The 27,741-nt window shown below is 43.2% G+C and overlaps 1 protein-coding gene across 13 annotated transcripts in view; it reads left to right on the top strand.

Moving 5' to 3' along the window:
• Nucleotides 1-1,160: 1,160 nt before the first annotated feature.
• Nucleotides 1,161-27,741, top strand: part of LOC104152936 (glucosaminyl (N-acetyl) transferase 4) — a 63,501-nt gene continuing 36,920 nt past the window's right edge. For 2 of the 13 annotated variants that reach the window (XR_011138079.1, XR_011138078.1), the window contains exons 1-7: nucleotides 1,189-1,335; nucleotides 3,162-3,250; nucleotides 4,933-5,026; nucleotides 6,560-6,767; nucleotides 17,636-19,552; nucleotides 21,608-21,715; nucleotides 23,423-23,559. Coding sequence is in view for 3 of the 13 variants with exons in the window: in XM_068928856.1 (XP_068784957.1) it covers nucleotides 17,637-19,004 (1,368 nt within the window). In the remaining 10 variants the exon portion in view is untranslated. Of the gene's footprint in view, nucleotides 1,336-1,401; nucleotides 1,507-3,161; nucleotides 3,251-4,932; nucleotides 5,027-6,559; nucleotides 6,768-17,635; nucleotides 21,377-21,607; nucleotides 21,716-23,422; nucleotides 26,113-27,741 lie in introns of those variants that run through there. The other 11 variants (XR_011138075.1, XR_011138074.1, XR_011138083.1 and 8 more) reach the window with 10 other exon arrangements.

Here is a 27,741-nt window from a genome sequence, read left to right as displayed (position 1 = left end):
TTTTGGCTTTGTCCCTGGGAGAAAGTTTTACCAGTTTTACCAGTTACACCAATATTATTATAGCAGTATAATCACTGGGTGAATTGTCCAGCAGGCATTTGCTTATGTTACTGTGGAAGGAGCTCAGACATAGTTAAATATAATTCAGTTATAGTGATTTAAGCAATTAGTATCCATCAACTGAGCTGTCATAACTGTGAGGTCTAGGCTAACAGAGCGGACAGATGTGCACTGGAGGTGTCTTCTGAAATTCCCACTCAGTCGGTGCTCCAGGGGCGCTGGCCTACCGAAAGCGTGCTAGCGCTCCCGTGGTGAGCCTAGCAGCAGCTTAAGCTGAACTCACAGCACCGGCTTATGTCTGGGACTAGTTGAGGAACTGGAATAGGCCAGTGCAAAGGTGGGTTATTTCAGTATAAGCAGCGCTTTAAATCTAGACCGCAGTTTAAGAAAACGACAGCCACAGCCATGGCCCAGTTCCTGCCGCAACCAGGCACCGCCTCAGCCCTGCCTGGCGCAGGGAGCCCCGCCGCCACCCGCGGAAGGGGCTTCCCGGCGGGGAACAGCCGCGGCGGCTCCCTCCCAGACCAGACGGCTACGTCCCTCTGCTCTCGCCCGCTCCTTACCCTTCCGCGTTTCCACAGGGCAGCCGACCGGAGGCAGCGCTGCCCCCGGGCAAGGCTCTCCTGCAGGGGCGGGCAGGCGCGGAGCCCGGGCGGCCCCGAGCTGCGGGCGGGGGGCGGCCGCCGCCAGAGCCCCGGCCCCACTGCGGAAGGCGAGGGCGGCCGGCGGCTAAAACCGCCCGGTTTGACCCCCCACCCCGGGCGCTTCCCGTCCGTGGCAGCCCGGGCGAGGGGCACCGCCCGTTCTCGCCAGGCCGGGTCGGGCCCCTTCGCCTCGCCTCGCCTCGCCCCGGCTGTTGCAAAGCAGCAGTTTAGTCCCGCGCTTCCTCCTCTGCCTCCCCGTTTTCTCGATGGCAGCAGTGGGGGAGGCAGGTCCGCGCCGCTGGGCGGGGGTTTGCACGTGGGCAGCGGGCGGACGAGGGGCTGCGAGCCCGCGGGGGCGGCGGCGGCGGCGGGCCGCCCGCCGGGCAGCGCTGCCGCCCGCCCCCGCCCCGCCGCTCCGCTCCGCTCCCGGGGACCTCGCCGCCGCCTCCCGCCAGGTTGCCGGGCGGGCGGCGGCCCCTCCTTTCTCCACCACGTCATGGGTGCTGCTGTGTGGTCGCACACGCTCGCCCGCTCTCGCTCCGAGCGGAGGAGCGGCGGCAGCGCGCGTCCTGCCAGCAGCTGCCGCCCGCGCCCGGCCCGGCCCGGGACGGGACGGCCCCGCTCCGCCGCGGTGAGTGCGCTGGGGGGGGGGGGGGGGGAACATCCCGCCGGGCCGGGCCGGCCCTTCCCGGACAGCGGGAGCGGGGCTGCCGCGGGGAGCCCGGCCCGGCACAGCCCGGCCCGGCGGCCGCGGGGCGAGGCGCGGCGCGCTGCGCGCAGCCTCAACTTTTCGCGCTGAAAGGTGCGTTGGGCAGCGGCTCCTGCCTGTCCCCTTCTCCTCCTCCTCCTCGCACGGCCTCGCCGCTCCCTTTCGGAGCCGGCAGTCTCCGCGCTGCCCCGCGGCTGGCGCAAACTTGGAGGCTCGGCCAGCGCCGCGGCGGCGGAGTTGGGAAAAGAGGAAAAGCGGGTGCCCGCGGAGGGGCCGGCGCGGGGGGGGGGGGGGGGGGGGCCGGGCGGGCTGCAGGCTCTGCCGCGTCCCTCCGCGGGTGCGCAGCGAGGAGGGGGCAGGCGGCGGCCGAGCGCGGCCCGCGGGCGGGGAGCCGCCCGGCGGGGCTGCGGGCTGCCCGTCCGCGCCGGCCGGCGCTCCGCGGGGGAAGGAGCCCGCCGAGGTCGGGGCTGGGGGCCGCCGGGCGGCGGAGCAGCCTGCTGGCGGCGGCAGCGGGGCGCTGCCGGGGAGCTCCGCCGAGTGTCCTCAAAGTTAATTACAGGGGAGTGCTACGGGTAGGGGGAAAGGGCGGGGGGGAGCGCTAGTGATTTAACAGGCTGCAGGCAGGTGTGCGCCTGGACTTCAGACACATGCTGCGGACGCACCCATAGCCTGATTCGCAGTAGGTGTGCGCAGCTGCTAGAGCCAGAGGCTTTTCTTGAGCAGCAGCAGTCAATTATATCAACTTAACGTGTGGTTTTGTAACAAACCCAATGTGTTATGCTGTTGGCTGAAGTTTCTTATGTTTTGTCATCTCTCAGGAAATTGCTAAAAAAAGTACTGTTGGTCTGTTACTTTGTTTAATGTGCTGAGTACACCTCTCTTTCCTTTAGTGCAAGAAGGGTATTTTTTCTTGCAGGGAAACAAAAGTAAAAACACTAAGAAAGAAAAAACATTTTCCCTCAAGAAGAGAAAGTAACAGTTTGTGTCTCTTTATGGAGTGAACCTGACTGACTGGTCCTGGAGGAAAGCTTGTGGAGTGAGACTTTAAGGGGAGATTTCCTTGAAATTTTATGTAATGATGCCTTTTGAGCAACTATTGCAGTGTGTTCCACCTGAGGATCTGCTCTCTTGAATGTCCTCTAAATTGTTCCAAATGTCTAGTCCATAAACCAGCATGTTAAAATAAATTTCCTTAACTCAAAATTAATTGATTTACTTCCATTTTTTTTGCTAAAAATTTGATAACCTGGAAGAGAGATGGCTGAGGGGAGATGTGGTAGATAAACTTCTCACTGGAGTGAAGGTGGTGAATCAGCAACAGTTGTTTGCTGTTTTTCAGGGCAAGATTGCAGCAGTCAAATGACACTAAAAGATGGAAGATGCAAAACATGCAGAAGAAGGTGTTCTTTTACACAGTACCCGGGCCAGCTGTAGAATGCTTTGCCCGGCAGTCTTTTGGATATCAGAAAATGTACATGGGTTCAAAAGCAACTGGACAAATTCTTGGAGGAAAAATACACTGGTTACTCCAGTATAAAAAGATGTAGCCCCATGCAGTGGCTTTATAAACTTCTGAGCCATAAGTGAATGGAGGCTGAAAGAATATGTGGAGAAAATGTTGGAATGTACTTGCCTTGTTTCTGTTCTTTCTCCTCTTCCCAAGCATCTACTTTTGGGTACTCTGGGACAACATCCTGGGCTGGATGGGCCCTATATGTGGGATCTAATGTGCCTCTTCTCTCATACAGGTAGCTTTTCCAAGACAGTTATTGAAAGGGAAGTGAAATGCCACTGCATTTGTGCATCTATGACTTTTGGTCTTATCTACCTGAGACTGGTGAGTTTTAGTTGAGCTTTTGTGCATTTCTGTACATGCTGTCTACCTGTAAAGGCATTTAAAGATCATTAACAATGCTGTCTAATGCTTTTTTGATGCATGAGTCATAAAATGGGCAATTATGAAGGACTGCAACTTTTTGAAAAGCAGTGATGTAAGGGAAACCTGGCTATGTTTTGCATTGCTGAGGTTGACACAGTGCTTGTTATGCTGGGATTATAGTGGGGATGCAGGAAAGGGGACTGGACACTGAAATCCACTTGAATTATGATTCCCTGAACTTTCTGGATGACGGCCTTTATTTCTCATGCTATTTGTTGGCTTAATATGAGCAAATTATGCTAGTTAGCCACCAGTCTGTCTGTTATTATTGGCTTAGACTGGATCTCTGAAATTCTTTAGAAGTAGTCCAGGTGACCTAGGAAGAGTTAAGCAAAGATAAATTTCAAAAAGTACAAAGGGTCAAGCCAGATGCCATCATTAGGTATAAAGAAACTGCTAAGTGCTAATGTATGGGATTCGGAGAGGCCAACAAGATGTTGAAACTTTTGTTGAAAACAAACAAGCAAGTCCGGAGGTTGTTGGTCACACAGATCTTGTCTGTCTGTCAGCTCATTAGCCTGGCCAGCTGTGGTTGAGGGAGTAATTGGGTCCACAACAAACAGTATAATTTCAAGAAAAGTACTTATGAGAATGGTTCTTCCTTGTGGTAGTTGTACGTCAGTTAACAGAACAGAATTTTCAGACTTCAGCTGAAAGATTTCAGGAAAGGTAGACACAGGCAAAACAGAGATTTTAGAAGCGTCTTAGCTGTTGCTCAAAGCTAGGAGTTGAACATTGGAGAGGTACTGACATAACTGCTAGGCCCTTATTCTTGGTAGTTACTGTGTACATACACAACAAACAATGCAACTTCAGGTAGAAAGATGGCAAAGAATAGGGGCTGTCTTGATGCATGATCTCCAGGCCATCTGATGGAATACGTTTGGTCTGGTCTACATGATGGTGCTAAAAGGACTTTAGCAGGAGTTTATGATGTCTGCCTAGCTGTTACAGCTACAGAAAGGCATGAGAAGTCACACAGTGACTATTTAGTATTTGAGGTTTCCCAGGAAGTATCAATAGGATAGGAAATAAGAGATGCAGCAGATGAGTCAAAAAAACTCGTTTCTGGAAAATAAACTGTGGGGCACCATATCCGGCAAGGGAGACAAGTTTTGTATAACTCTGTCAACAAGTCAAGGCTCATCAGGTCTCTTGCTGAAAAATTAAAAAAGTAACAGCAGTTCACGTGGATTTGCAACGTGACAAAATGCTGTGTGCGGGTCTCTACTTCAAGTATTAGAAGGACAACTGTGAATCAATTGGAGTTCTCAAATCACATCATACAAAGACAGATACTTTAAATAAAGTGGTCATTCCATGCCCCAGATGATGGAGTACGAATCAGCCCTAATCACTGTTGAAGACATGGATGTCCTTGTGCTCCATCTTATTGTTTAGCAGTGGTATGGCTTGCCTAATATGTCAGGAAGTTAGCCCGCAGGCCTGGGCAGGATTCACTGACATTAATAAAGGACCTTTTCCTTTTGGGCTGATGTATGCAGAACATGAGTGATCTGCATGCCTTTTTGTGATGCAGCATTGTTTGATGGAGGTCTTGTTGTATGTTTATTTTTCAGGCAAGGAAAAGTTGGCAGCCCGAATCTCGTGCAAAAGTAGCACAGTTATCTGAAGACCTTTTCTGATTTTGCACATGCTGGAAGCTTTTATCTGGTAGGATGTTCCTGTAATCTTTGTAATTTCCACGTTCCTAAATTTTTATCAACTAATAGCATTGATACAATTGTCAGCTGTTTCTTCCCCCATGACACCACAGAGGTGTCAAGTTGACCCCAGTCAGCTACTGTCATGCAGCAGTGTGTTTGATGTGTATAGGGAGTACCGAAGGTTAAGCAGGAATTCAGACACTATTCCTGCCCTATGAATTCACTGCACTAGATCCATCAAGCAGCTATGTCAGGACTGCTGGTTCCCAAGAGAATTTGAATATTAGAGGATGTGTGGATCTGCAGTACCCAAAACTCTCTTTGGAGGTTATGAGAGTCAGCTATGTTTATTCCTGCCAAATGGGAGAATGGTGCACAAATAATAAGCTCCGTAGTACAGAGATGTGCAGTTTATAAATCCATATGAACTGAAAGGATGATAATGAGCACGAGGCTGGTATGCAAAATACTTTGGTTGAATTCTGGATGGAGAGGAGGAGAATTCTTTTGGTGTTTGAAACAGATAACTTATAAGCATCTAAAAGTAAACCTACTGTGCTCTCCTCAAGGGAAAATACTGTGATATTTGTTTGTGGTACATACGGATGGTATAATTTATAGTTCCTCAAATTTCTTTATAACCATTAAACACATGAAGTGTAGTTGTACAACAAAAATATGTTTGTCACCATATATGAGACATCATGTACCATATAAGGTGCTCATATATGCATGATCTTGCAATGCAGATCATCCTATCTAAACTGAAGTTTCAAAAAGTATCGTCAGGACTATACATGAAATAACAGTAGCTGAAATTTCTGGTCTGGCCTCAGTAACAAAGCTATTTCATCCTGTGGAATGAGAAAGGCCTTTGAGATGTGAAGGAGAAGGATCCATGAGGCTGAAACCAGCCGACTCAGGAAATGAACTCTCACCCTTGGCTTTGTGGCTCATTCAAGATCATAGGTAGCATGTTCTTACTGAATCCATGTCGCTGGGATTTTTGGCTACCAACACACTGTGTGAATGAAGGCTCCAGCGAGTGCAGAGAGGGCCCTTGGCCTCCGCTAGAACAGGTCCATTTCATCTGTAACTGGCCCAGTGTGGATCTAGCTGAGCTTGCTAGGTTGGGCCCTGTGTGTCACCTTGTTTTTGTTGGTATGTCTCAGGATGGAAGCTCATCTTAGCAGCTTTGTAGATCCAGTGTACTTTACACTTCCCCAGCTGGCTTGTGAAAATACTGTGTGAGTATTGATTTCAGTAAGGCTTTTGACACAAACTCATCACATCTGGTGCTTTTTTGTTTCTCCACAAGTTCTGTTACCCTATTGTAGAAGAAAACTAGGATGCTTTGACATGATTTATTCTTTTTATGTCTTTTTTCCATCTTTTTGGTCCTTAGAAATACTATGTGAGTAAGCAGAATAAAGATATATGCTTATTTTACAGATAATGGCTTCTGTGGCTTATCATATAAATCTTCCATAGTCACTACTTTTCAGCTAACATTTTATACTTATTTTTTCTATCTTTGCAGGCAATAATGTTGTACCTGCTACTCATGTACATACGGCTTCGTACTCACTTGAAACATAGATAAACCTGAGTTCCGTTGGTACCAGCAGGATGGAGCAGGCGATCAGACTTTATTTAACCACTGAGTTGGTTGTCCTTGTGTGGTGGTTCTTGGACAAAACATCCTAAAGAACTTTGCAAAGGAAAGATAGTGCAGCCAAGTCCAGGAGGTGGGTCTGAAACTCTATTTTAAATGATGTTACTGATATGACAACTGTAACTTGAGTTGTGAAGACTTTGACTTGGGAGGAATTGACTTAAAGTATATGATTTACAGCTAGGGTTCACAGAAGAGCTTCTGTAAGGAGTCTGGTAGAGATGGGAAGTGATTACCAAAGAATTGTTTGGAGAAATGAAGAAATGCATTCAGTTGTTAATTGCAGCTTTTCTAGAGCACTGTGCAGTTTTTCATGCCTCCCTTTCTAGCAGGAAACTTCCACCCTCTCACACTAATCCTCCTTGCCAATGTACACAAGTTCTGGCCCTTTGGGCTTGATTTTTATGTTATGCAGTGATTTGGGGGTAAAGGTTAACCCTCACTCCACCATGTTTTTTTTTTTAATACTTTCACGTGAGTTGGATAGAAGCACTAAAACTCTAGATTGTCCAAATTAGCAGAGAGTAAACGATATGTACCTGTTTTCTTTTGTTGTTCTGTTTTTTCAATCTTGACTCCTATCTTTACGGCATATTGAAGTCCTTAGAAAGTGTAGATACTCCCATCTCTTAAGGTCAGATCTAGAAAACTGAAATACTCAACTTATAAACCATCAGAGAATTTCTATGACTGACTATCCATAGGCTATCTAAACAGTTCTTTGCTTTAACGGGGATGCAAATCCTCCAGCTGGCAGGATAGAATAGTCCGAGACATACCAAGGGATTTGCCTAGGAACTTTTTTAGGCCTGCACCAGAGCAGCAAAAGTTTTTGCAAAGAACTTCTGATTAGGGGATGCAGAAGACCCAGGTTCATATCTCTCACGTATTGCTGTCTTCTTGCATGACCCAGTGCAGGGAAATACAAGTCAGAAAATTGGGTGGAAAAAGAGACAAGCTTGATAGAATCAACTTATCTGGATTTAATGCCAATAAAAAGTACACCTACAGAAGCTCTGAGATAAATTTGCAATGAAAATAACCAGCTAGCAGCATTATATACTAATACATGAATAAATTAACTTTCCCAGCTAGCAGCATGAAATAATCAACTAGAGATGAGAATTTTCCTCAGCCAGACAGTTTACCAAGAAAAAAATGCTTAGCGAAGCACATCACTACTTTTTTCCTTTCCCAGCTTCCTGGGAACATTGTCTCTTCTACCTCCCCCCGAGACCTATCTACTGATTTGATTTGTATGGAGTAGAGGGAAAAACAGGAGGAACTAACGGCTTCTTTCTGTAAGGCTGTTAATGCAAGAAACCAAATTTGCATTGTTGTGGAGAGCAGGAGTGTATTAAGCAAACAGAGATCTTTTATCAGGGAGGGAAGAGAGGAGGTCTTTTCCCAAAGAGTTTTTGCCTAGAGGACAGAGAAGTGGTCCTGTTGTTCCTGCTATTAGATGGTAATGCTGTTGGTTGTACTGAAATAGACTAAATCCTGGTTTTCAAAGAATGGTGTAGACACTGTTTTCTCTTCAGAGACCTTTGAGGGATGGAGGAGGAGCGTGTCAGACAAAGCACCGTTTTTGCTGCTCTGTTTGCATTTTGTTTTAATGCTGCCTACATGAAAGCACCTATCCTTGTTGATCCCTCTCTCCATTCTCCTCTTTCACCATTTCCCAACTTCCTATTCTGATGCTCTTACTTTTCTCAGCCTCTGTTCCCTTTTCTTTACAAAAATGACAAATAAGGAGCCTGGTTCCTGCAGTGCATCTACAGAAGCGCTTTTGCATGGGGGGGAAAACAATATAATGGATGGACATACTCCAGTTCTCCTACATCTGCTGTGTCTGTTTCCTTTCACAGACTTGCGTTCAGACCTTACCATTTCATTTAACTTTTGCTGTGTGGCAAGCACAAAATCAGGTTGCCTTGTGTTAGTATTCTGAGTGAGTGCTATGTATTTCAAACACGCTAGGGAAGAGAGTATTGCCTACTTACTGTTTGAATTTTCCAAGAATCCCTATTTTAGGAGCAGCCAATATGCCTTGCAACTCCATGCTCTGGTATAACCACTGCTAAGCTGACCTGACATTGGCTATGTGGATGAAGAGCTGGTTCCTGCCAGCTGTCCAGCTGGCATGGCATCAAAAAGCATTTGAAACTGTTGAGAGCCACAGGCCTCTCAGATGGGTATCACCAAAGTGCAAAAGTATAAATTGCAGTATAAATTAGGTGGGGATACACTTTAAAGGAGTTTGTGTCTTTTGTTTTCCTGTATCTCCACATAGTAGGAACTTGAAGTCTGAATTGTCTTTACTCAGAGGAGAAGTAGAATATTCTTCAGGAAGGACTGGCAGAGGGTAGAGTAAGAGGGCCAGTAGACAGTAACTGATACATATTTTATGTTCCTCAGGAAAATTATAATACATTGATTGTTGTAGGCAGACACATTATGAACTTCCTTAGACAGCTCTGCCTGTGCACTCTGCTGCTGACTCCGTTGCTTTCAGTGCTGTGCCTGGACCTCCTTCCCTTTTCCCTGGGCTCTACATTGCCAGCGTGTACATTGCCAGAGAAGCCTGCAGTGACAGCAGACAAAAAAAACACCCTCTGAAGCAGGATCTTCTGCCACACTTCTGCCGGTGGGGAGGCTTCCTGTGCATCTCAGCTGCATCGACTCTGGGCTTCCCGCAAGGGACATGACAGCTCCTGCCCTGTTCCCTGCTGGGAACATCCCGAGGGCTTGCGGCCTGTATAGATCCACGTGGCAGTTTCTAACTTTAATGGCTGAAGCACTTGCATTTAGTACCGCACAAGCTATAACAGAAAAGGTGTAATGAAGAAATGGAATAAAGTGCTGGGGAACTGCAAAATTCCGTATAATCTCAAATAACTTGTGGTAGATGAGCTCGTAATAAAGCAGGCTAATTTAAACAAAGAGAAATTGGAAACGCATCCACAGTGCGTAGGAAAGGTTGGAAGAAGAGTGCACAAGTAACTTTTGTGCAATTACATGTTTGCCTTTTCAGACTGGTTAAACTAAACTTTTAATCAGGTAGTTTTTAGGCCTTAAAATTACACATGGTCTTGATCAAACTTAGTTTCTGAACTCTCACTGTTTTTCTTGGTTGTCTTTGGTCTGCAGGAATTTTTGCTAGATGAGGAGAAGGGGAAAAGAGTGGAAGTTAAAATGGTAGTATCCAAAGGTCTTTGACTTTGGGGCTAAAGAAAAGTACCTTGAACGATGTGGCTGTTACTTTAAAGGAATAGCTATTTGGAAACTGGTTAATGCCCAAGCAGGCTGTTTCCAATAGCCATGCATGAGTCATTTGCCAAATAGGAAGAGAGGCTTCTGAAGGGGCTGGGGCTGATTCTCCAGTGATGGAGGGGTCTGGTATCTTTTTGCAGCGAGAAAGGCAATCAGTTTTCATGGTCTTCTGATTTGTACTGCTGATACAGGAATACAAGAGGTGACTGATCGCGTGGGTTGCAGGTAAGAGTTAGCCTGCAGGACAAGAGGAAGGTGAAAGTCAGTAATTTGTTGCTACTGCAGAGTGAAGGGAGCTGCAAACTCCCTGTATACAAAAAAAATGTTGGCATTGCTGAGTTATAAAAACTGGGATTTGTTGTTATTCTGTGTACATGCAGTTTATGGAAACAGCAGAAATAATGGTGTGAGGAGCAGCAATAAAATGTTAGGCTCTCTCAGGGACTTAAGTCCTCCATATGTAAATCATTAGGATCTTAGTAAAGTGAAAACATGCCTTCAAACAGAGATGCAGCACAAGCCCATGGCCTGTGAGTTTCTCTCCTCTGCCAGAGGAAATCTGTCCATTTCTATAGGCTGTTTAAATTCCTATTTAACTCTTTCTAGTAAGTCAGTCTCGAAGAGAGATAGAAAAGCTGTGGGTCATCAGTTAGAGCAGGAGGACACTGGCAGCCTCGGTTCTCCAGAAGTCCCAGACTCTTGCCAACCTGAGCAGTTTCCAGGCTGGCCTTTCTCTGTAGCTCTTGAACATAGCTCTTGAGCTGCTCGGTGGCTTTAGCCAGTCTGTTTAGATCAGAATGTGATAAGAATCATATAGTATGCAGTTGAAACTGCAAGAGAGCTTTTTAGGCAGACAGATCATCACTTCTTCCTAGACTTTGTCTGGAGACCAGGATTACCACTACTACTTCTTACCGATTTTTGATATAAGAGAATGATTTAGCATTTTTTCAGCCAGTTTTTTTTATTATGAAAAATCCAAATGAAGAAATAATCCTTGCTCTTATCCAGCATAGTTTTGCCAATAATCTATGCTGAAACAAAAAAGCTAAACCACAAAACAAGTCAAAATATGGACTTTTGCTATTTCTGATATATTTTGAAATTTTTCCTGTCCAGAATTGGATTTCTTTAGAACTTGTTTCAGTTTTGTTTAAATTAAATATTGTAAAATAGAAAATGTTTCTCTCAAGTTCAAAAGAAATGTATTGACTTGAGGCAAAACGGTTGGGTTTTTTTGGAAGTGCCAGTGAAATGAAAGACAGTTATTCACATAGCTTACAGAGTGCAAGTCATAGCTGAGATATTCAGGATCCTCAGATTGCATCTGATGTTGCCAGCGCACCTGACCTTTTCAGGGATAGCCATCTAAATCTCCATATCATGAAAGGTATACTAGAGCCTTGCTATCAGTCAGAACAATTGTAATTAATGTCTGTGGTTTGTGAGTGAAAGCTTTTAGCTGGACCACTCCCCGTCCACCACTTTGCTCTTCCGCCAGAAGCCTGAGTGCCTACAGATGGAATTTGCTCCTCTTCCTATTTCATTCATTTCTGTACAGTGATTGAATCTTGAGCAGTTGCGTGGCTTTATGAGTAAAGAAACCTTTGATACAGCAATCTTTGCAGCCAGGGGCAGAACATACTCTTTAATAAAAGAGGTTAAGAAGCTGCAGTCTGTAGCTGGTGGATGGATACTTTGCCTTCATCGATGTTCTCTGAATGTAAGCAGCAGTTGTGAAGGGAGAGCCCCTTTTCAGAGTTGTTTTTTGACTTGGATTATGGTGCTGGCAGCATGGGAAACAGGCTTGTAAAGGCCTAGAGTTCATGCAGTCTTTGAGCTACTGACAGTGAAAATTTTCAAGCATTTCTGTTTGCAGGAGTTATGAGGGGTGGTAGGAATGTGATGGTGATGTGCTCCTGGCTGGAAGATGCCTTCCTGCTGGGAAGGCATAGGAAAAAGTAACAGTTGGAGGCTGTGCTGTATTGCTGATTCCCATCCCTTCCCTCTCTTGACTTCCAGGAACAGAGTCCTGGAGCCAGGATTGCACCTGGATCAAGAGTGAGAAGGAGAGAGGGTGAAGTGAGGTGCTGTGGGTGCTGTTTCCTTCTGTTAAGGAGGTGTCCTGTCTGATCTGGCCCGTGTGCAGTAGTCTTTGCTTCTGACAAATCTGGACTAGCCGCTCCCAAAGACATATTTAGAGAAGTCCGCAGAGTGGATATCTGGTACCGTGTAGAAGTGCTATGAATCTGTCAAGCTAGAATTTTAATTGATTTAATACTTTGTCTTCCTCCCAAAAGAATCCCAAAAGCAGGTTTTAATTTACCTATAATTAGCCTTTCCTTGGGTTTCACCTTGCAAGCCGTTAACACTTCAAGTGGTTACAGTCTCTCAGTAGAAATTCAACATTTTGTGTTATAGTAATCCATATAGTAAAAACCATTAGAGAAATAGCCACCACCATTAGAGAAATAGCCACCACCAATTTGCCTCTCTGTCCCTGTAGGTGCTCTTTGTTTTTACCTATGTAAAAGTGCTCCAGCACAAGCTTAGTGTCAAGTGTGCTATATGATTTACCCAAGCAGGTAACCTACGTATGGTGTACAAGTGCAGATACTGCTTTTTGTGTTTATGATATGCCTTCTGTAGGGGTTTGCACACTTTTGGGTACTTTGCAGCCTTAAAAACTGTTAATTTGTATTTACAGAGTGCTGGAATAAGATTCACTAATTGGCAAACAGGAGCAACAATTTTTACCAGTAAGACAAACTCCTATATAACTAGCTGATAGCAGCAGGAAGTGAATATTGAGGTAATAGGTCTTCCACATTTACTCCTTGGTGATCCATCTGTACTTGACTTCACTTCCCCAAACCTTTGCTATGCTACCCACTGTATATATACACATTTATACACAACACGTATGTATTATTCCATCTGTTCTTATTTCCATATCAGCTTCATCTTCCCCTGTTTCTTTTAGTCAGTTGAAACCAAGGTCTAATTTTCTGTTTGTTGTCCTTGTGTGCATTTTCTAGCATACTTCTGCTTTCTGTTTGGCCTTCCCAACTTCTTAGCTGGCCATAGCTCTGTTCGTAACTTCCAATACTTTTAGTACTCTGTGTGAGTTCATGAGACTAAGGAACAACCCCTGCAGAGGATGGCTACAGTCCTGCTTTCTTATGGGCTTCCCATCAGTTTAACTATGGTAACCCTAAGTTACTCTGCTGTAAGGTGAGTCAGAATCCAGTTTGCTTGGCTGATGTTTGAGGAAGGGGGGGAAAAAGTCTATACTCTCGTTTTATGAGTTTTATAGGATTTTATGGGCGTTGTATGAGCCACAGGAGAGCTTCAGAATTCTTATACAGCCTCCCAAAGGATGAGGTGTGCACACTGAACTGCTGCACATAGGATGGAGTGGAGCTCCACTGCCCACTTGAAGAGTGTAACATGTTTTCTGGTCCTTCCCTAAGCCCAGTGTCACTGCCCTAAACAGACACAGACAGCTGAGCCTGGCTTGCAGTACCTTGAAGGTAAGGACTGAGAATTTGAATTTAAGAGCAGCAGGCTCAGTCTTCACTTGATCCTCTTTGGGAGGGTTTATTCTGCTGGCTTAGACTAGCACAGCTCTTGCATTCAGGAGGTAGAAGGCTGTGGCTGACCTCTTTCTTGAGAGAGTGACGTTCTTTCCCCTCTGCCACTTTGTACCTCTTTTTGTGTAATTGCAGTTTACAAAAGCCAAATGATGGGAAGTGTTTGAAGGTATATAAAGCTGCTCAAAACAGTTTCTTGCAGGGAGAAAATAAAAGAGAGAGAAAAAAGAAAAGAAATGTGCCAGTGGAAAACTCAGCCGTTCTCTGGGAGGAATACATTTTTTGCTGTCATGGTTCTAAGTAGGGATCACTCTTCTGGTCTGACAAAAGGCAAAAAGAAAGCAGATGCAGAGGACAGAGCAATGGTCAGAATAAAAATTTTTGTTGGTAAAAATTTCCAGTCAGAATTCTCAGCAGCTTGTGATTGCCTTATGTCATGATTCCAGAGAGTTTAGCCTTCTGTCCATATTTACCTCTTAGCTAATGTAACTCTGGATACTCCCGTTAGCCAGCTAATTGCCTAATTCTTTCTTGAATCCTACTGAGACATGGTCTTTAAGATACGTTATGACAGGCTATAATTAGGTATTGTGTAAGAAAGTGTTTCCCTTGTATTTGTTGCATATCTGTTTTCTTTGAGCGTTGCTTTTGTTCTTGCAAAAGATAAATAAGAACACTCCATTTATCTTCTCTGAATCATTCAGTATTTGCATCCTACTCAGTAGGTCCTCTGATCAGGTTAGAGACTGTGTGTGTTTAATATACCAGCTGTGCAGTATGATGTGGGCTGCAAGATGTGATCAGTCTCCATTAATTTCTTCAGGAATCTTCTCACACGCATGTAGAAGTGGAAGTGCCAACGTTTTACAAAAGAAGGCAAGCTGGCGATGCCATGCTCCCTTCCTAATATAAAATTCTTATAAAAGAGAGGGAACATTGATCCTGCATACAGTAAAAAGAACATAATTAGCTAACTGATGTTAACATCAGAGAAAAAAATATTCATGAGCAACATAACCAGAGGTGACACCTGGGCAGCACTACTTCAGATAAGGCTCTTCTATTGCCCAGGCATACCAGGTCATTCAAGGTGACTCTCTTATCTCTTGCATGCCATTCATTCCCTCCTTCTTGAGGGAGAACTGTATGTACAGCGCTGGGCTATGTCTGGGCGAGGCTTTGTTTTAAGTGCTGCACATGTTAAGAAATAAGAGCTTTGCACTTGGATCAAAAACTGATGAGATTTGTGGTGGCCCTTCTAACTGAGAAGTTCATTCTGTAGTCTCACACCGTTCCTCAAGAAATCCCCGTCTCTTGCAGAAACTATCTTCATCCTTATTTAAGACAAACTTTTTCTGCCTAAAGAGCAGAGTTGTTGCCCTTCTAACAATAACTGATGTGCTCGTCCTGACTGTGCCTGGGAGGTAATGACAGAGAATATGCATTTAAAGTGATAAGTCTGTGGAGCAAGAGGGACAGTGAGGTGTTGGTTGTGGTAAACCGCACTGATGGGAAGATGTTACAGTGCTTAAGGGATGGGATTTAAGGGATCAGTTTCAAAAGGCCTTTCATGTGCGGCCTGATACTGTCTAAACCACTGTGGTGATAGTGATATTGTATGTTATAAAAAAGGATGGAGCTATGGATATATTGCTGGATCCTGACACTCTCATCTAACCAGATGCTGGCAAGGACCAGGGAGAGATTGAGTGATAGGGATTCAGTGACAGAGATGAGATATCTCATTAGGGCACCTGAATTCCTCCTTCCATGAAGAATGCAAACCATGTCATCACATTCTTCTGGATTTTTGTAACCTCCTTATACAACACAATAGTATCTTGTAATTTTTGGCACTGCCAACCACAGGAATATCCAGGGAGTTGAGTATGAATATTGGTCCTCTACTCATCAACAGTAAGATGGAATTCTCAGCGCTGTCAAAGTGATTTCTTGCATGTCCTGATCTGACTCCAGGTTGTACCAGACTCCAGAAGTTTAGATTAGTTTCAACTGGGTAAGCGTGGCTTATTGGCTTTTTTGGTTAATTTGCCTAGGAACAGAAGGTTTCATGTTAGATGGTAATTGGCTAGAACTGATGTATTTAGATGTTTTAGGGGGAGAACTAATGAGGCAGTTCAGTCTTTACAGGCTGAGCTCTGCTTGTGCAGCTACAGCTTGTGAGACCTGCCATTTAAAGATACCTAAGTTAGTCTCATGAAAAGTGTTGCACGCATAACTCAATACTTGATATTACATGTCATGTGGAATCTGCAGGCACCTGAGTCACTTCTGGTGGTCCCAGGATTTTTTCCCACTTCCCACATCTGTAAAACTGAGGAAGAGGGGAAGGGAAGCCCCAGCATTTGCTTCATTTTGTTACTGCATGTGGAAGCATAGCTGCTACTGAAGTCAGTACAGTTGAGGAGAAAATGACACAGAGCATTACAGGTATTTGCGTCACGCTTGTTGCAGGAATTAAAGGAGAAAGATGGTGCTGATCCATCCATCCACCCAGCTCAAATGCTGGAACTGACTGAGGGCTGTTTTGCCATGGCATTATCATCATTTGCATGACTTCAGGAACCTCGGAGCGCACCATGCTCTGCCTGTGCCCCCTATCCTGCATCTGACGACATGGGGGGAGGCAGAGGGTGAATGGTGTAGACAGATAAAGAGACAAGCTGTAGGCTGTCTAGGGATTCTCCTGTTGCTGAGACTATGTACTATCCTCCTCTATCATCTCTTTCCTTTGCAAATAGCTGCATTGTTACTGCACTTAGCATTCTGTTCTGAATTGAAGCTTTTCTGGTCTTGTAACGGCATTGCATAACATTTACAGCACTTTACATGTACGCTTCTGCTGATTGTGCACTTACAAAATTTCAAAGCCAATAACAGGTCTGAACATAAGCTGGCAAAGTGGGCAGGTATTTCCTTCACTCTGAAACATACTGAAACAGCTCATTTTCAAAAGAAGATACTGGAGGTTGTTGTGCATGAACAGTTCTATTAAAAGAGAAAATAGACTTCAAACTAATGCTGCACCTGGATGTGAATTCTGGCCTAACTTAAATTCAATGATAGCAACAATGCTGTTTGCACTCAGCTGGTAAAAGCAAAACTGCGTGGAAACAGGATCATTATATTTAGCTTTCATTGCAGTAATACCTCAGTTGGAAGGCTGCTACAGAGATGTATGTTATTAATACCCCGTTGCATAAAAAGGGACCGTATCTGTGCTTTTGCAATCCGCAGTCCAGAGTTGCATCACACAGCAAAGAACGGGATAACGTACTATTGCTCGCTGCTACCCTTCCTGCCTTTGAAGGCTGCATTATACACTCCCTCCAGTGGATGGAAGTGTTGTGGTTTCATCTCTCTCCTGCGTCAGGGCAGGTTAGCATCACTGCCCAAAAGCCTGGACACAAGGACTTCAGATATGTCAGACCCTGTAGGAGAGGATGGGAAGGAAGTTCATTTCCCCTTGGACATCTTCATAGCCCCGCCCCTGTGCTAGAGACGAGGAGGATGCTCTGACTCACTTTTAAAGTTTTCGGTTTAATACTTTATTTTTAAAAATACTACCATTTTAAAAATATTTTTTAAAATACCTACCGTTAAGCGTGTGTTCTCTGCAGACTCACAAGAGAGTCCTTTGCTACTCCCATTGGATTCCTTGGAGTTACTCAGGAGAATAAACTCTCCTTCCTACTCAGAGAACAGTCATGTTTCTGCCCAAGAGGGGTGGCTCATAAGAAATAAAAAAAGTTTGGAAAATAAGCAGTAGGAGTCTTATCCCAACACACTTATTCTGTGGGATACTATCTCAAATCTGACTTGTTTTCTTGCCTTCAGTCGGCTTATTCCGAGTAAGGAACTACTCTTTGCTAGTTTTTCAATTAACATTAATATGAACAGTGAATATTTAAACAGAGTAAGCGATTTGTAGACTTCCAGTGCCCTTTCCTGCTACAGTGGTGTTCATGTGACAATGTGCTCACGTCTTTGTTAGAAGCTGGATTGCCTCTCATGTATTGTTCCTGATTTAAAATATATCTCTATCTTCCTACAGAATGAAGAGACATAAATGTCCCTACAAACATCCCACAAGAAAGAAGATTCTGATCCTGTGTTTTGCAGGGTGGCTGCTTGCACTGCTGAAACTCCTCCATGTTGAAAGACTCTTTTTTTCACATAAGGGCATTTATTTGGTTGAGCACTTCTTAAGCACTTCTTCTTATGTTAGAAACAGGTATTCCAATCTTAGAAATGACTTCCATTATGAAATTAATTGTTCATCTATATATGAACAAGATCCCAGTGAAATTGGCAAGAGTTTAGAGATAAGAAGAAAAGAAATAATTGATTTAGCTGATGAAGACGTTGTAGCAGTGACAAGTGATTGCCGTCTGTATCATACGCTTAGGAAATACCACCTAAAACCTGTTTCTCCAGAGGAAGAGAATTTTCCATTAGCCTATTCTTTGGTTGTTCATAAAGATGCAGTAATGGTAGAAAGGCTTATACATTCACTGTATGGCCATCAAAACATATACTGCATCCATTATGACCAAAAAGCAGCAAAAAGTTTCAAATCTGCTATGAACAATCTAGCTAAATGTTTCTCCAATATTTTCATTGCATCAAAATTGGAAACGGTGGAGTATGCACATATTTCAAGGCTGCAAGCAGATTTCAATTGTTTGTCTGATTTGATGGACTCTTCAGTTCCCTGGAAGTATGTTATTAATTTGTGTGGCCAAGATTTCCCTTTGAGGTCGAACTTCCAGTTGGTTGCTGAACTGAAAAAACTTGGTGGGGGAAATATGCTGGAAACTATAAAGCCAAGCAGTAGCAAAAGAGAACGATTTACTTATCACTATGAACTTATGAAAGTGCCTTATGAATACATGCAGATGCCTGTGAAGACTAACATTTCCAAGAATCCACCACCCCATAATATTGAGGTTTTTGTAGGCAGTGCCTATTTTGTTTTAAGTCGAGCATTTATTCAGTATACCCTTGAAAGCTCTCTCGCAAAAGATTTTTTTGATTGGTCAAGGGATACTTACTCTCCGGATGAACATTTCTGGGCCACTCTTGCACGTGTTCCTGGGGTCCCTGGGGAAATTCCAAGGTCGGCACAGGATATAACAGACTTACAAAGCAAAACTCGTTTGGTGAAATGGAATTATCTTGAAGACCATTTGTATCCCCCATGCACAGGTACCCACCTTCGCAGCGTGTGCATCTATGGGGCTGCAGAATTAAGATGGCTTATGAACTATGGACATTGGTTTGCTAATAAATTTGACTCCAAGGTAGACCCTGTCCTAGTAAAATGCTTGGCAGAAAAACTGGCAGAACAACAGAAAGAGTGGGTTCACTTGTCCTCTGATAGCTATTTTCTGCATAGAAATTCTGTGAATGTCTCACTATAGCAGCACGGTAATCCCTACTGCCAGTACTGTGTACTGTTACAGCGCAAGGCCTGAAGCTCCTCTGCCTTGACCTACTGCAGAATGTTAGCAAATTAAATGTTCGTTCTGTATAAAGTTCAGGGCTCTGGAGAGTCGGATACCTGGTCATTTATTTATGGAAAGCCATGCCTTTCTGATTAACTGTTCTCTCACTTGCTACAATAATCATGTAATTGTTCTATAAAGGGATTTTTAAAGGATAAGATTTGCTTTTGGAGGCTCTAGCACTGTCTGTCCAAATGGAATATTTCAGAGATGTGTTTCACATTGAGTTTGTTTCCATCTTTCCTGAGAAACTCCAACATGTCTGTTTGCTGGTCCCCTTTTTCTTCACTTTCGTTTTCCTTAAAGGTTTGAAGCAAAGGCCTCTATATCTGCTGCCGCAGGAAAACTGGAAGAGCCCAGCTGGCAAACAAAACTAAAAGAGAAAAGCATGAGAACAAATGGGCCATGTGGCCTGACTTATAGACCTGAAGTCCCAAGCTCCCCATCTGTGGGAGCAAACAAAGGTATTTGCAATGTGAATATGACTGGATGATATAAGGGAAGAAAGATCCTTAGGTACCACACTGCAAGTGGCATTGTTCTCTCTTCCCAGCCCATCTCTGCATGTAGTTTTTCCCTCTGTGAAGTTTGTGTTTAATGTTGTGCTATACCTATGAAATTGATGGTGGTTGCTTGAAAGAGTTATTACATACTGAAATCCTTTGCAAGCAGTATGTGTGCCATCTAAGTGCAGTTTCTAGAGCCACTTAAAGTAGAAGTCCACACGGGATGTCTGTCTCTTCCAGTAGAAATATCCTCCTGTTAAATCCCAGTCCTTTTCAAGACAGTATATTTACACAGTGTGTAACAAGTGCTATTTCTAATTAGCATTTAGCAATGTGGTGCTATGTTGAAATATAAGACATGCTAAATCCAGAAGTAATCACAAAAATAGCTGTATTGCAGAAATGAAGACCCTGTGCAGCAGTGGCATTCTCTACAAGCCTTATGGCCTTATGCTGCCACGATCGCAGTCTGCTCTGTGTGTCTGACCAAGCCCTGGTTCAGCTTTAGAGCAATTGTATTCCAAGCAGCCTGTGCTTCCAGGGGGCCCTGCCAGCCCTCCTGGGAGCTAAGCAGTCCTGCAGCCTTCTCTCTGCTATGCTCTCCATGCTACAGCTTAAGGAAAGTGTTAGTGCAGGGATTTCTGCAGAAACACTTGCAACTCAGAAATGCCCCTTTCCATTTTGGGGAGTTCTCTGGAACCTTGTTCTACAATAAGTTCAGTTTTGATGGTTCCAGGGGACCCTGGGATCTAGCTTACTCAATGCCTCTGTCCCATTTCTAAGCATCTGGCTTTTATTAGAGAGCCTCCTCCCACAAATGTCTTTGAAATATCTGATTTTATTAATTCGCAAACTGCTGCAATAATGATCACCTGTACCTATGATAAATCTTTTTTTTTTTTAATTTGAATCAGGAGAACCAAAGACAATGCAAGTAAGTTTTTTGGTCTCAACTTTTATTTATACGTTTAATCATGGTTTAGTCTTCTGTGGCTTGAGAATAGCTTTGAGAGTCAGAGTCATGGGCCTTTTCCCCCATTCCCGACACTGATTTCCTACGAGACCTCAGACAAGTCATTTAACTTTACTGTTTCAGCTGTTCCAGCAGTAAAATGGGAGCAACAATGACCTAGCATCTTGTTAAGCACTTAGAAACCTATGGATGATGTGTGTTGTGGGTTAACTGTACACTATTAATTGCTTATCAAAACTATTTATGAAGTCTGTGAATGCACAGGTCAAGTATTTGTTTGATGTACTGTTTCTCAGATAAATGGGGATTATTTTTAAAGTGTGTATTGCTTACTTTGGTGGCTTGCCATGTCTCCTCAAGGCTATTCTGACTTAATGTGATTCATAGAAGCTTTGTAGATTATGAACTATTGACCATATTTACAGATTCATACATTAATACCTATAAATAATGTAGGAGGTTCCCCCATGGAAAGAGGTTATTTAAAGAAGATGTTAGGATGCCAGAGAGCCAAGCCTAGGCCTTCTGTACACAAAAATAGATGTTTAATGATAGATTTTAAAATTTGGATTTTGTTAAACTAGCTTTGTATTTTTATATATAATACACAAAGTACATAATACTTAATATATAACATATATTATACATCGTATGTTCTATATACTTTTATTTCTATATGTGCATATATACATACACATATACACATCCCCATTACTGTTTAACCTGAGTGGTTTGCTCTAACAGAAGTCTATAAACAAAAATCAAAATCCCGCAGCATATTAAACTTAAATAAACAATTTTAATCAACATGCAACTTTGCACTGTTTTAACTGAATTGAAACTTTTTTTAAACGACTCTGAAATAAGGCAGTTCATACTTCCAAAAAGAAGCAGATGCAGAGGTGGAACAATATGAGGTAGCATCACACATTACAGTGATATTTTTGCTAGCTGGGGGAGTATAAGTTGTGCACAGTTGCAGCTTTATGAAATGCAAGTATCCTAATGAATTCTAGTAATTCTTTTTTTTTTTTTTTAAGGCGACATTGAAGGTATCCAAGCTTGTAGAAAGGCAGTTCTCAAAATCATAGAGTCATCCAGTTTGGGAGGGATGTCAACAGATCATCTAGTCCAACCTCCCACTCAAGGTAGGGTCAACACTGAATTCAGACTGGGTTGCTTCAGCCTTGTCCAAGACTGAGGACAAAGATATGTTCTTGATGTAAAAGAACAGCCAAAATATAAATTCCTTATCTTTTGGATCATTGTCTGTTTTTTAACTTTGCCATTAGCAACATAGATGCCGTCTGAGGCCCATATCATACTTAAGTGATTAGGCTATGAGGTCGAGGAACAACTTTATTATTTACCTCTGTCTTCCTTGTCTTTGTTCTCTGTATAGATAGGTCTTTGCTGAAACTTAGTGGACCTGAGGCACGATCCACAAGCCCCTTTCTCTCTGTGAGAAAAGTGGCTGAACCTCATGCCACAATAAATAAGAAGTTTTATTTGGGCTGGAACTTAGATTATAGGCAATTATCTGGCATTCTGGGTTTTTTTGGCCTTTGTGAAGGTCAAACTTCCCTCTCCTCTCCTCCTCCCCTTTCTCCCTGCTCCCCTAAAAGATTATTTTTGTAAGTTATTTAATTCAATTTGAAATGCATGTATGTTTGCACCATTAGATGGTCCCTTCTGTTTTTTGTTCCATGAAAGGAGCCACACCTTGGCTTTCTTCCATCCACTCTGCCCAGTGTTGGCAGCATGGAGCAGCTGGACTGTCACTTAACCTGGATAAGGGGCGATTTTCTTGTGCAGGAAGGATGTGCGGGGAGGACACTAGTGCTGTTTCTGGCTGTCAGGTCCAGCCCAACACTTTTGTTAGTGGCTAAAAATAAACAAAAATGCCAAATGTGTTCTAACGTGAAAATGTTAAGTGAAAAAGAAATAATGAGCTTTGAAGAAGAGAGACATGGAGACAACATTTGTACAACTTGTCTCGCTAATGAATTTATTAGGGTGGACGTGGAGTCAGGACAAACATAAATGCCTCACTACATATTTTCTTTGGTGTTGAAATAAAAAGATTCGAAAGGAAAGGCTACAAATCAGACATCTAATCTATAACTGTAATTAAAAAAAAGACTTAGTTTGTTGAGCCTTTCCATGGCTGCTATGTCATTACCGGGGCATTTGAATCAGAATGTGTAAATATGAGAAAGCAGTATTTGGACAGGAAATATGGAGCGTATGCGGTGTGATACTAGGTGTTTATAGTGTGACCTAGATTTTTAGTTCAGGTATAATATCTGTTTGTATTTGATGTTTTTATAGAACTTGAATAGTTCTTGCTAGTGATAATTTCCATTTACATAGAAACGGTGTTTTCTTTTTTTCTTCAGAACAATGTGATCTGTTAGTAATATCTGGTAAATCTATACTAAAAATAGCATTTCAGGCCAAGGGTTGAACACACTTTCCTTGTCCTGCTTTTTCAAAACTACCCAACTTTTTGAAATTTCTGTGGCTAAAGTATACTAATCCTTGTAGTGGTACCTCTTCTTAGAAAGAGGAGAACAGCAATGGCCGTGACACTTTGGACTAGAAATTATCTCAAGTGAGACAGAAAGGAGCAAGAAGGGATATTGAGGAGAGAGAGGGACAGTGTGTTTTCTTATTACAGAGCTGCCATAGATGTGTCTTAGCATAAATTTGTTTAAGTGAAAAATGCTTGAAAATAGCATGGTCGCTGTTGCTTTCTGTGATTAAGGTAAGCAAGACCTGAGTTAGTACGTTCTGAAAACAAAGAACATTTAGGAGAAAATACTCTGAGCCTTTATCAGTTTCTCTTCTTGTAGGAAATAGGTTCTCTGAAAAATCTCGAAGATTTACTTCTACTTGACTAGGGGGTAACAAGGACTGAGAAGACGACTGTGCTATTTGCACTGGAGAAGGCAGAAAAAGGAGCCTCCGAATTTGTTTTTGCTTAAGGCAGGTCAATGTTTTTTAATGATGCTTTCTGAGTTATTTGTAGAAACCAATTTAAATATGTGCTAATGTGAAAAAGTGGTGAATGACTTCTACCTTGCATCTCAAGTGTTTGCTATAACACATTTGAGTTAACTTAAAAGACTCTTCCCTGGGCTACAATTAGAAACTTCATTGTGATTTAATTAAAGGCAGCAGCATTTCTATCGCTGGGCCTTTTTTCCTCTGCCTGAGTTTGTTCTCTGAGACAGAAAGGATGGTAAGTCTAAGTTTTGCCTGGGGTGATGAGAAGGAGGTTAGAGAGTGCACAGAGATGTTGCAGGAGGCATTTTTCTCACTGTAGCAGAACAGGTTGGGAAATAAAGGCAGCTACATCTTATACTGTAGAGTTTCAAGCCACTATTTATCCACAGATTGAATAGGAACTGGAAATCATACAGTTGGAAATGATGACATCCAAACATTTAAGCACTAAATTGCTAGTTGCGTAGGAAGTAAGATGAAGAATATTGGTGGGATCTGCATTATTCTCTAACACATGCAAAAATTAGCTGTAGATGAAGAATTACATGAGCTTTCACTTAGCAGAAAAGTTAAAGTTCTCCTCCTAAAACTTTGCAAAATGGCAGAGTTGAAGGTATCAGGTATTTCTTTTCTCCAAGGGATATTATGCTTGCTTTTTTTTCCTTAATGTTGTTTCTTACCTTTCTACTACAGCAGTTCCAGCTCATTAATTGCCTTAAGATACATATATCAACTAAATTTTATCATTTATCTGTCATTTATTCTAAGCTATGATGGAGTCCAGAATCCTATAACAGCTCCAACACCTCTTAAGATAATCACAGTCACATGTATAAGCATGGCTGAATTTCCATCTAATTAGCTGTACTGGAACATGTGCATGTACCTAGCTACTCTGGACCTAAATTGGTACAACAGTATCAGCTTCCATAGCTAGGAGATTGTCCATATTTTGTTCCTGTGGTATTTCAAGGAAAAGTTAACACCTATCCTTTGTTCCTGTGCCAAACTTACCTCCCCTCTTTTGTCCCAGATTCTGCTTGCTACAGGCAGAGCTATATATCAATAAGCTCAGTCAATAAGATTTGTCCAAAAGAGTAATATTATGTACGTCACCCAAAAAGGGGAAAAACATCTTTTAGATTAAAAATCATTTCAATTAATTGAAAACTGGATGATGTTGGGACTGAACAGGGATAAAATGCATGCAGCTGTTAGCTAGTTGAGGAGTCACTTCTCTGACTGCTGTATTGCTCATACTGTTTAAAAAAAGCATTCTTTTGTCCAAGCTTTTGCTCAGCTGGGCTGTGAGTGCCAGGACTTGGTAAAGTTTCACCCCACTTCTTTGCAGAATGGAGAGTTGTACCCTCTGAAAGCATAAGCATGTTTAGATTGTTTATTTCTTTGCCAGACCTCAGATCCAGCCTTGCTCTAAGGTAGAGCAGAACTAGAAAAGCATCTGGCAGTTGGCGCACAAGCGATCATACAGGACACCCTCCCTTGGACGGGGCTGCCTCAGCAAATGGAGCTGGAGCAGGAGTCAGCCCGCTCAGCCAACAGAACAAACACTGGCTCTGTTGCATTTCATTAGAGCATATCAGCATTACAATTTTCAAAAACAGTCAGCTAACTCTATTATTGTTGTTGTTTTCATTGGCTGAAGTTTGTGATCTTGAAATTCTCTCTTATGACTTTTTTAAATGAAGATGTATTTAAAATCTCTTTACGTGTATTTTGTGAATAGACCTAATATGTCTTCTTGTACTGCATATGTTGTCCTCATTTGAAACCAAGGCAACCAAATCTGTGTCCTGAAGTCATACATCCATAAAGAGCCAAAGGCATAGAGAGCTGAGTCATCCTGAAATTAAGCAGCCTTAGCATTTTGCTTCTCTATTGTCATTAAGTGAATAGTTCTATATTGAATTTCATCTGAAGCACTTCATAAATCTAAATAGCAAGGAGTCAAGATGTTAAAGAAAAACTTACCTGGAGCACTTACCTGGAAGTTTTTCTTTCAGTCTGTGTGGAAAAAAACAATTTCCTCTGCCGTCATAATTCTGTTATTGTTTATTGTCTTTATGAGAGAATTAAAATAATCTTCTACTTTGGATTTCTTGACAACTGAACTACTGAGTTCTGTGTGGTGGTTCAAGTCCAGCTGAGGGGGAAGAATGACAAGAACTTAGTTTGACAAGGGCTTCAGCCACCCTAGAGGCTTTCCACAATTGCCAGGTTAGCTGATGGTAGTGTGGAGTTTGGGTATTTCTAACAGGCAGTTTAAAATTAAAGTCAGATGTTTCCGTTAAACAAGTTCCATGTGACACAGTGTCTGAGAGAAGTGGCTCAGACTATCAGGTGTGCTGCTGGTCAGTGCCTTCTCTACTGCAGGCCTTGATGAGGCAGGGATGTGATCTGAACTTCTGTGCTCCAGGAAGTACAGTGACTGCTAGGCTAAAAAGATAAGGGAGAGGTACCACATCTTCTTTTGGGTGCACTTGACTGCTGTTAATTGAGCTCACTGTTCAAGTTGGGTTTCACTGGCAAACACCGCTTTTGTCCATCCGGTCAAGACTTAGGGATGAGGCAAATGCCTGCTCATCAGTTAAGGTTTGTCTGGTTTTATATAGTATCAGAAGGTGATTTGGCTTCAGGGGCTATACAACCCCCCAGGAGTCAACCTTCCAGTCTTCAAAAGTCCCACACGACCTTGGAGAAGCTGCTAGGTACCCTATCTTTCCACTAATAACATGCCAGGACCAGCCTGCATGTCACAGCCTCCTGGAACAACACCCCTACTCAGAGATACAGTTTACAAGTTAGAAAGAAATTTAACAGTCAGTGATGCCAGCTCAATGTAAAAGTCAAGCTGAGGTTTTTAATAGGACATGAATTACAGAAAATAAACATCTGCAACTGGAAATTAATGAAGAGGTGCCACTGCTGCACACTCGCACCCTGAATACATCTTTGTGTAAAGCATCTGCTTTTTCCCCAGCGGGATCCTGCTTCAGGCTCCAAGCTGGTTCTCCTTTCTGTTTGTTGCCTCTACAGGAATCCCGTTCCTGCCACCAGGTTACTTTAAAAATTGTAGAAGGCATATACTGAAAGGATTTCTGAGAAGCCTAATTCTTGACAGTTGCAAAGCAGCTGTTCCTGTTCCAGAAATTTCTTTCTATTTCCTGAAAAAGAGTTTTAAACTCCACTTTGCAAGGCTCCATGGAGCCCCCCTCGGAGGAAGAGTAAAGTGTAATTAAATATCAGAAGGAAAGAGAAACAGTTGAAGTGTGAACTGCAAGCCGTGGAAGCAAAATGTAATTTCTGCTAGTAATCGTGGCTGTCGTCTTATAAGCACGCGCCCGCGCTCTGGGAGCCGAGGGCCAGCCTCCTTCCTGGGGCAGCTGCAGGGACCCCGCCACGGGAGAGGTGCGCTCTGGCCTCTTGCCGTATTCTCTGTCATCACGCTGTTGATTCCTTGTTTTCCAGTGTCAAGAATGGCCTCTAGAGCAAATCAGTGTTGCGCTTCTGTGCTTGCAAATATCTGAAATATTTAATGGATCAGAAACAGATTTTGTTGTATGTTGGCAACAGGAGTAATAAGCAGACCCTGGTTTTGCAGCATTGGACTTGACAAGTGTATTACCCTACGTTTATGAAAGGGTTTGTTTTGTAATTAAATTGGTAGAAAATCCTGTTTGCAGGTACTGCTTTGGGAGCAGGGTTACTTTATGAAGACAGCAGTGTCTTCTGGGGCTGGGGGCAGAGCTGGGGGCCCTGCTGCTGGGTGTTTGTGGGAGGGAGGGATGCTTGCCCTGGGCAGAGGAGCCGGGAGGTCTGTACCCCCGTGTTAGCGCTGCCTAAAGTGGGAGCGGAGGGGGCTCTGTGAGGCCAGCTGGGAGGGTTGTGAGGGATGAAGAGGGATTGCTTATGTTGTAGGGACTGGTGAAAAGCCAGGCCTAGGGAGAGGCAGGGAAGCGAGTTTCTGCATGAAGGTGGTGGGGAGCTGCTTGTGGATTACATATAAGACCAGGAGGGCCTGAAAGCTTTCATTTTTTTAATATGCATTTTGTTGTTTTCATTTCTGTCACTATTTTTCCATTATTACTCTTATTACTTTGAAAAATGCAGCTTGTCTTAGATTGGAGGTCATCTTAGATTTGGGCCA

Source organism: Struthio camelus, chromosome Z (genome assembly GCF_040807025.1).
Source record: "Struthio camelus isolate bStrCam1 chromosome Z, bStrCam1.hap1, whole genome shotgun sequence".
Lineage (NCBI taxonomy): Eukaryota > Metazoa > Chordata > Aves > Struthioniformes > Struthionidae > Struthio > Struthio camelus.
This window is presented reverse-complemented; position numbering and strand designations above follow the sequence as displayed.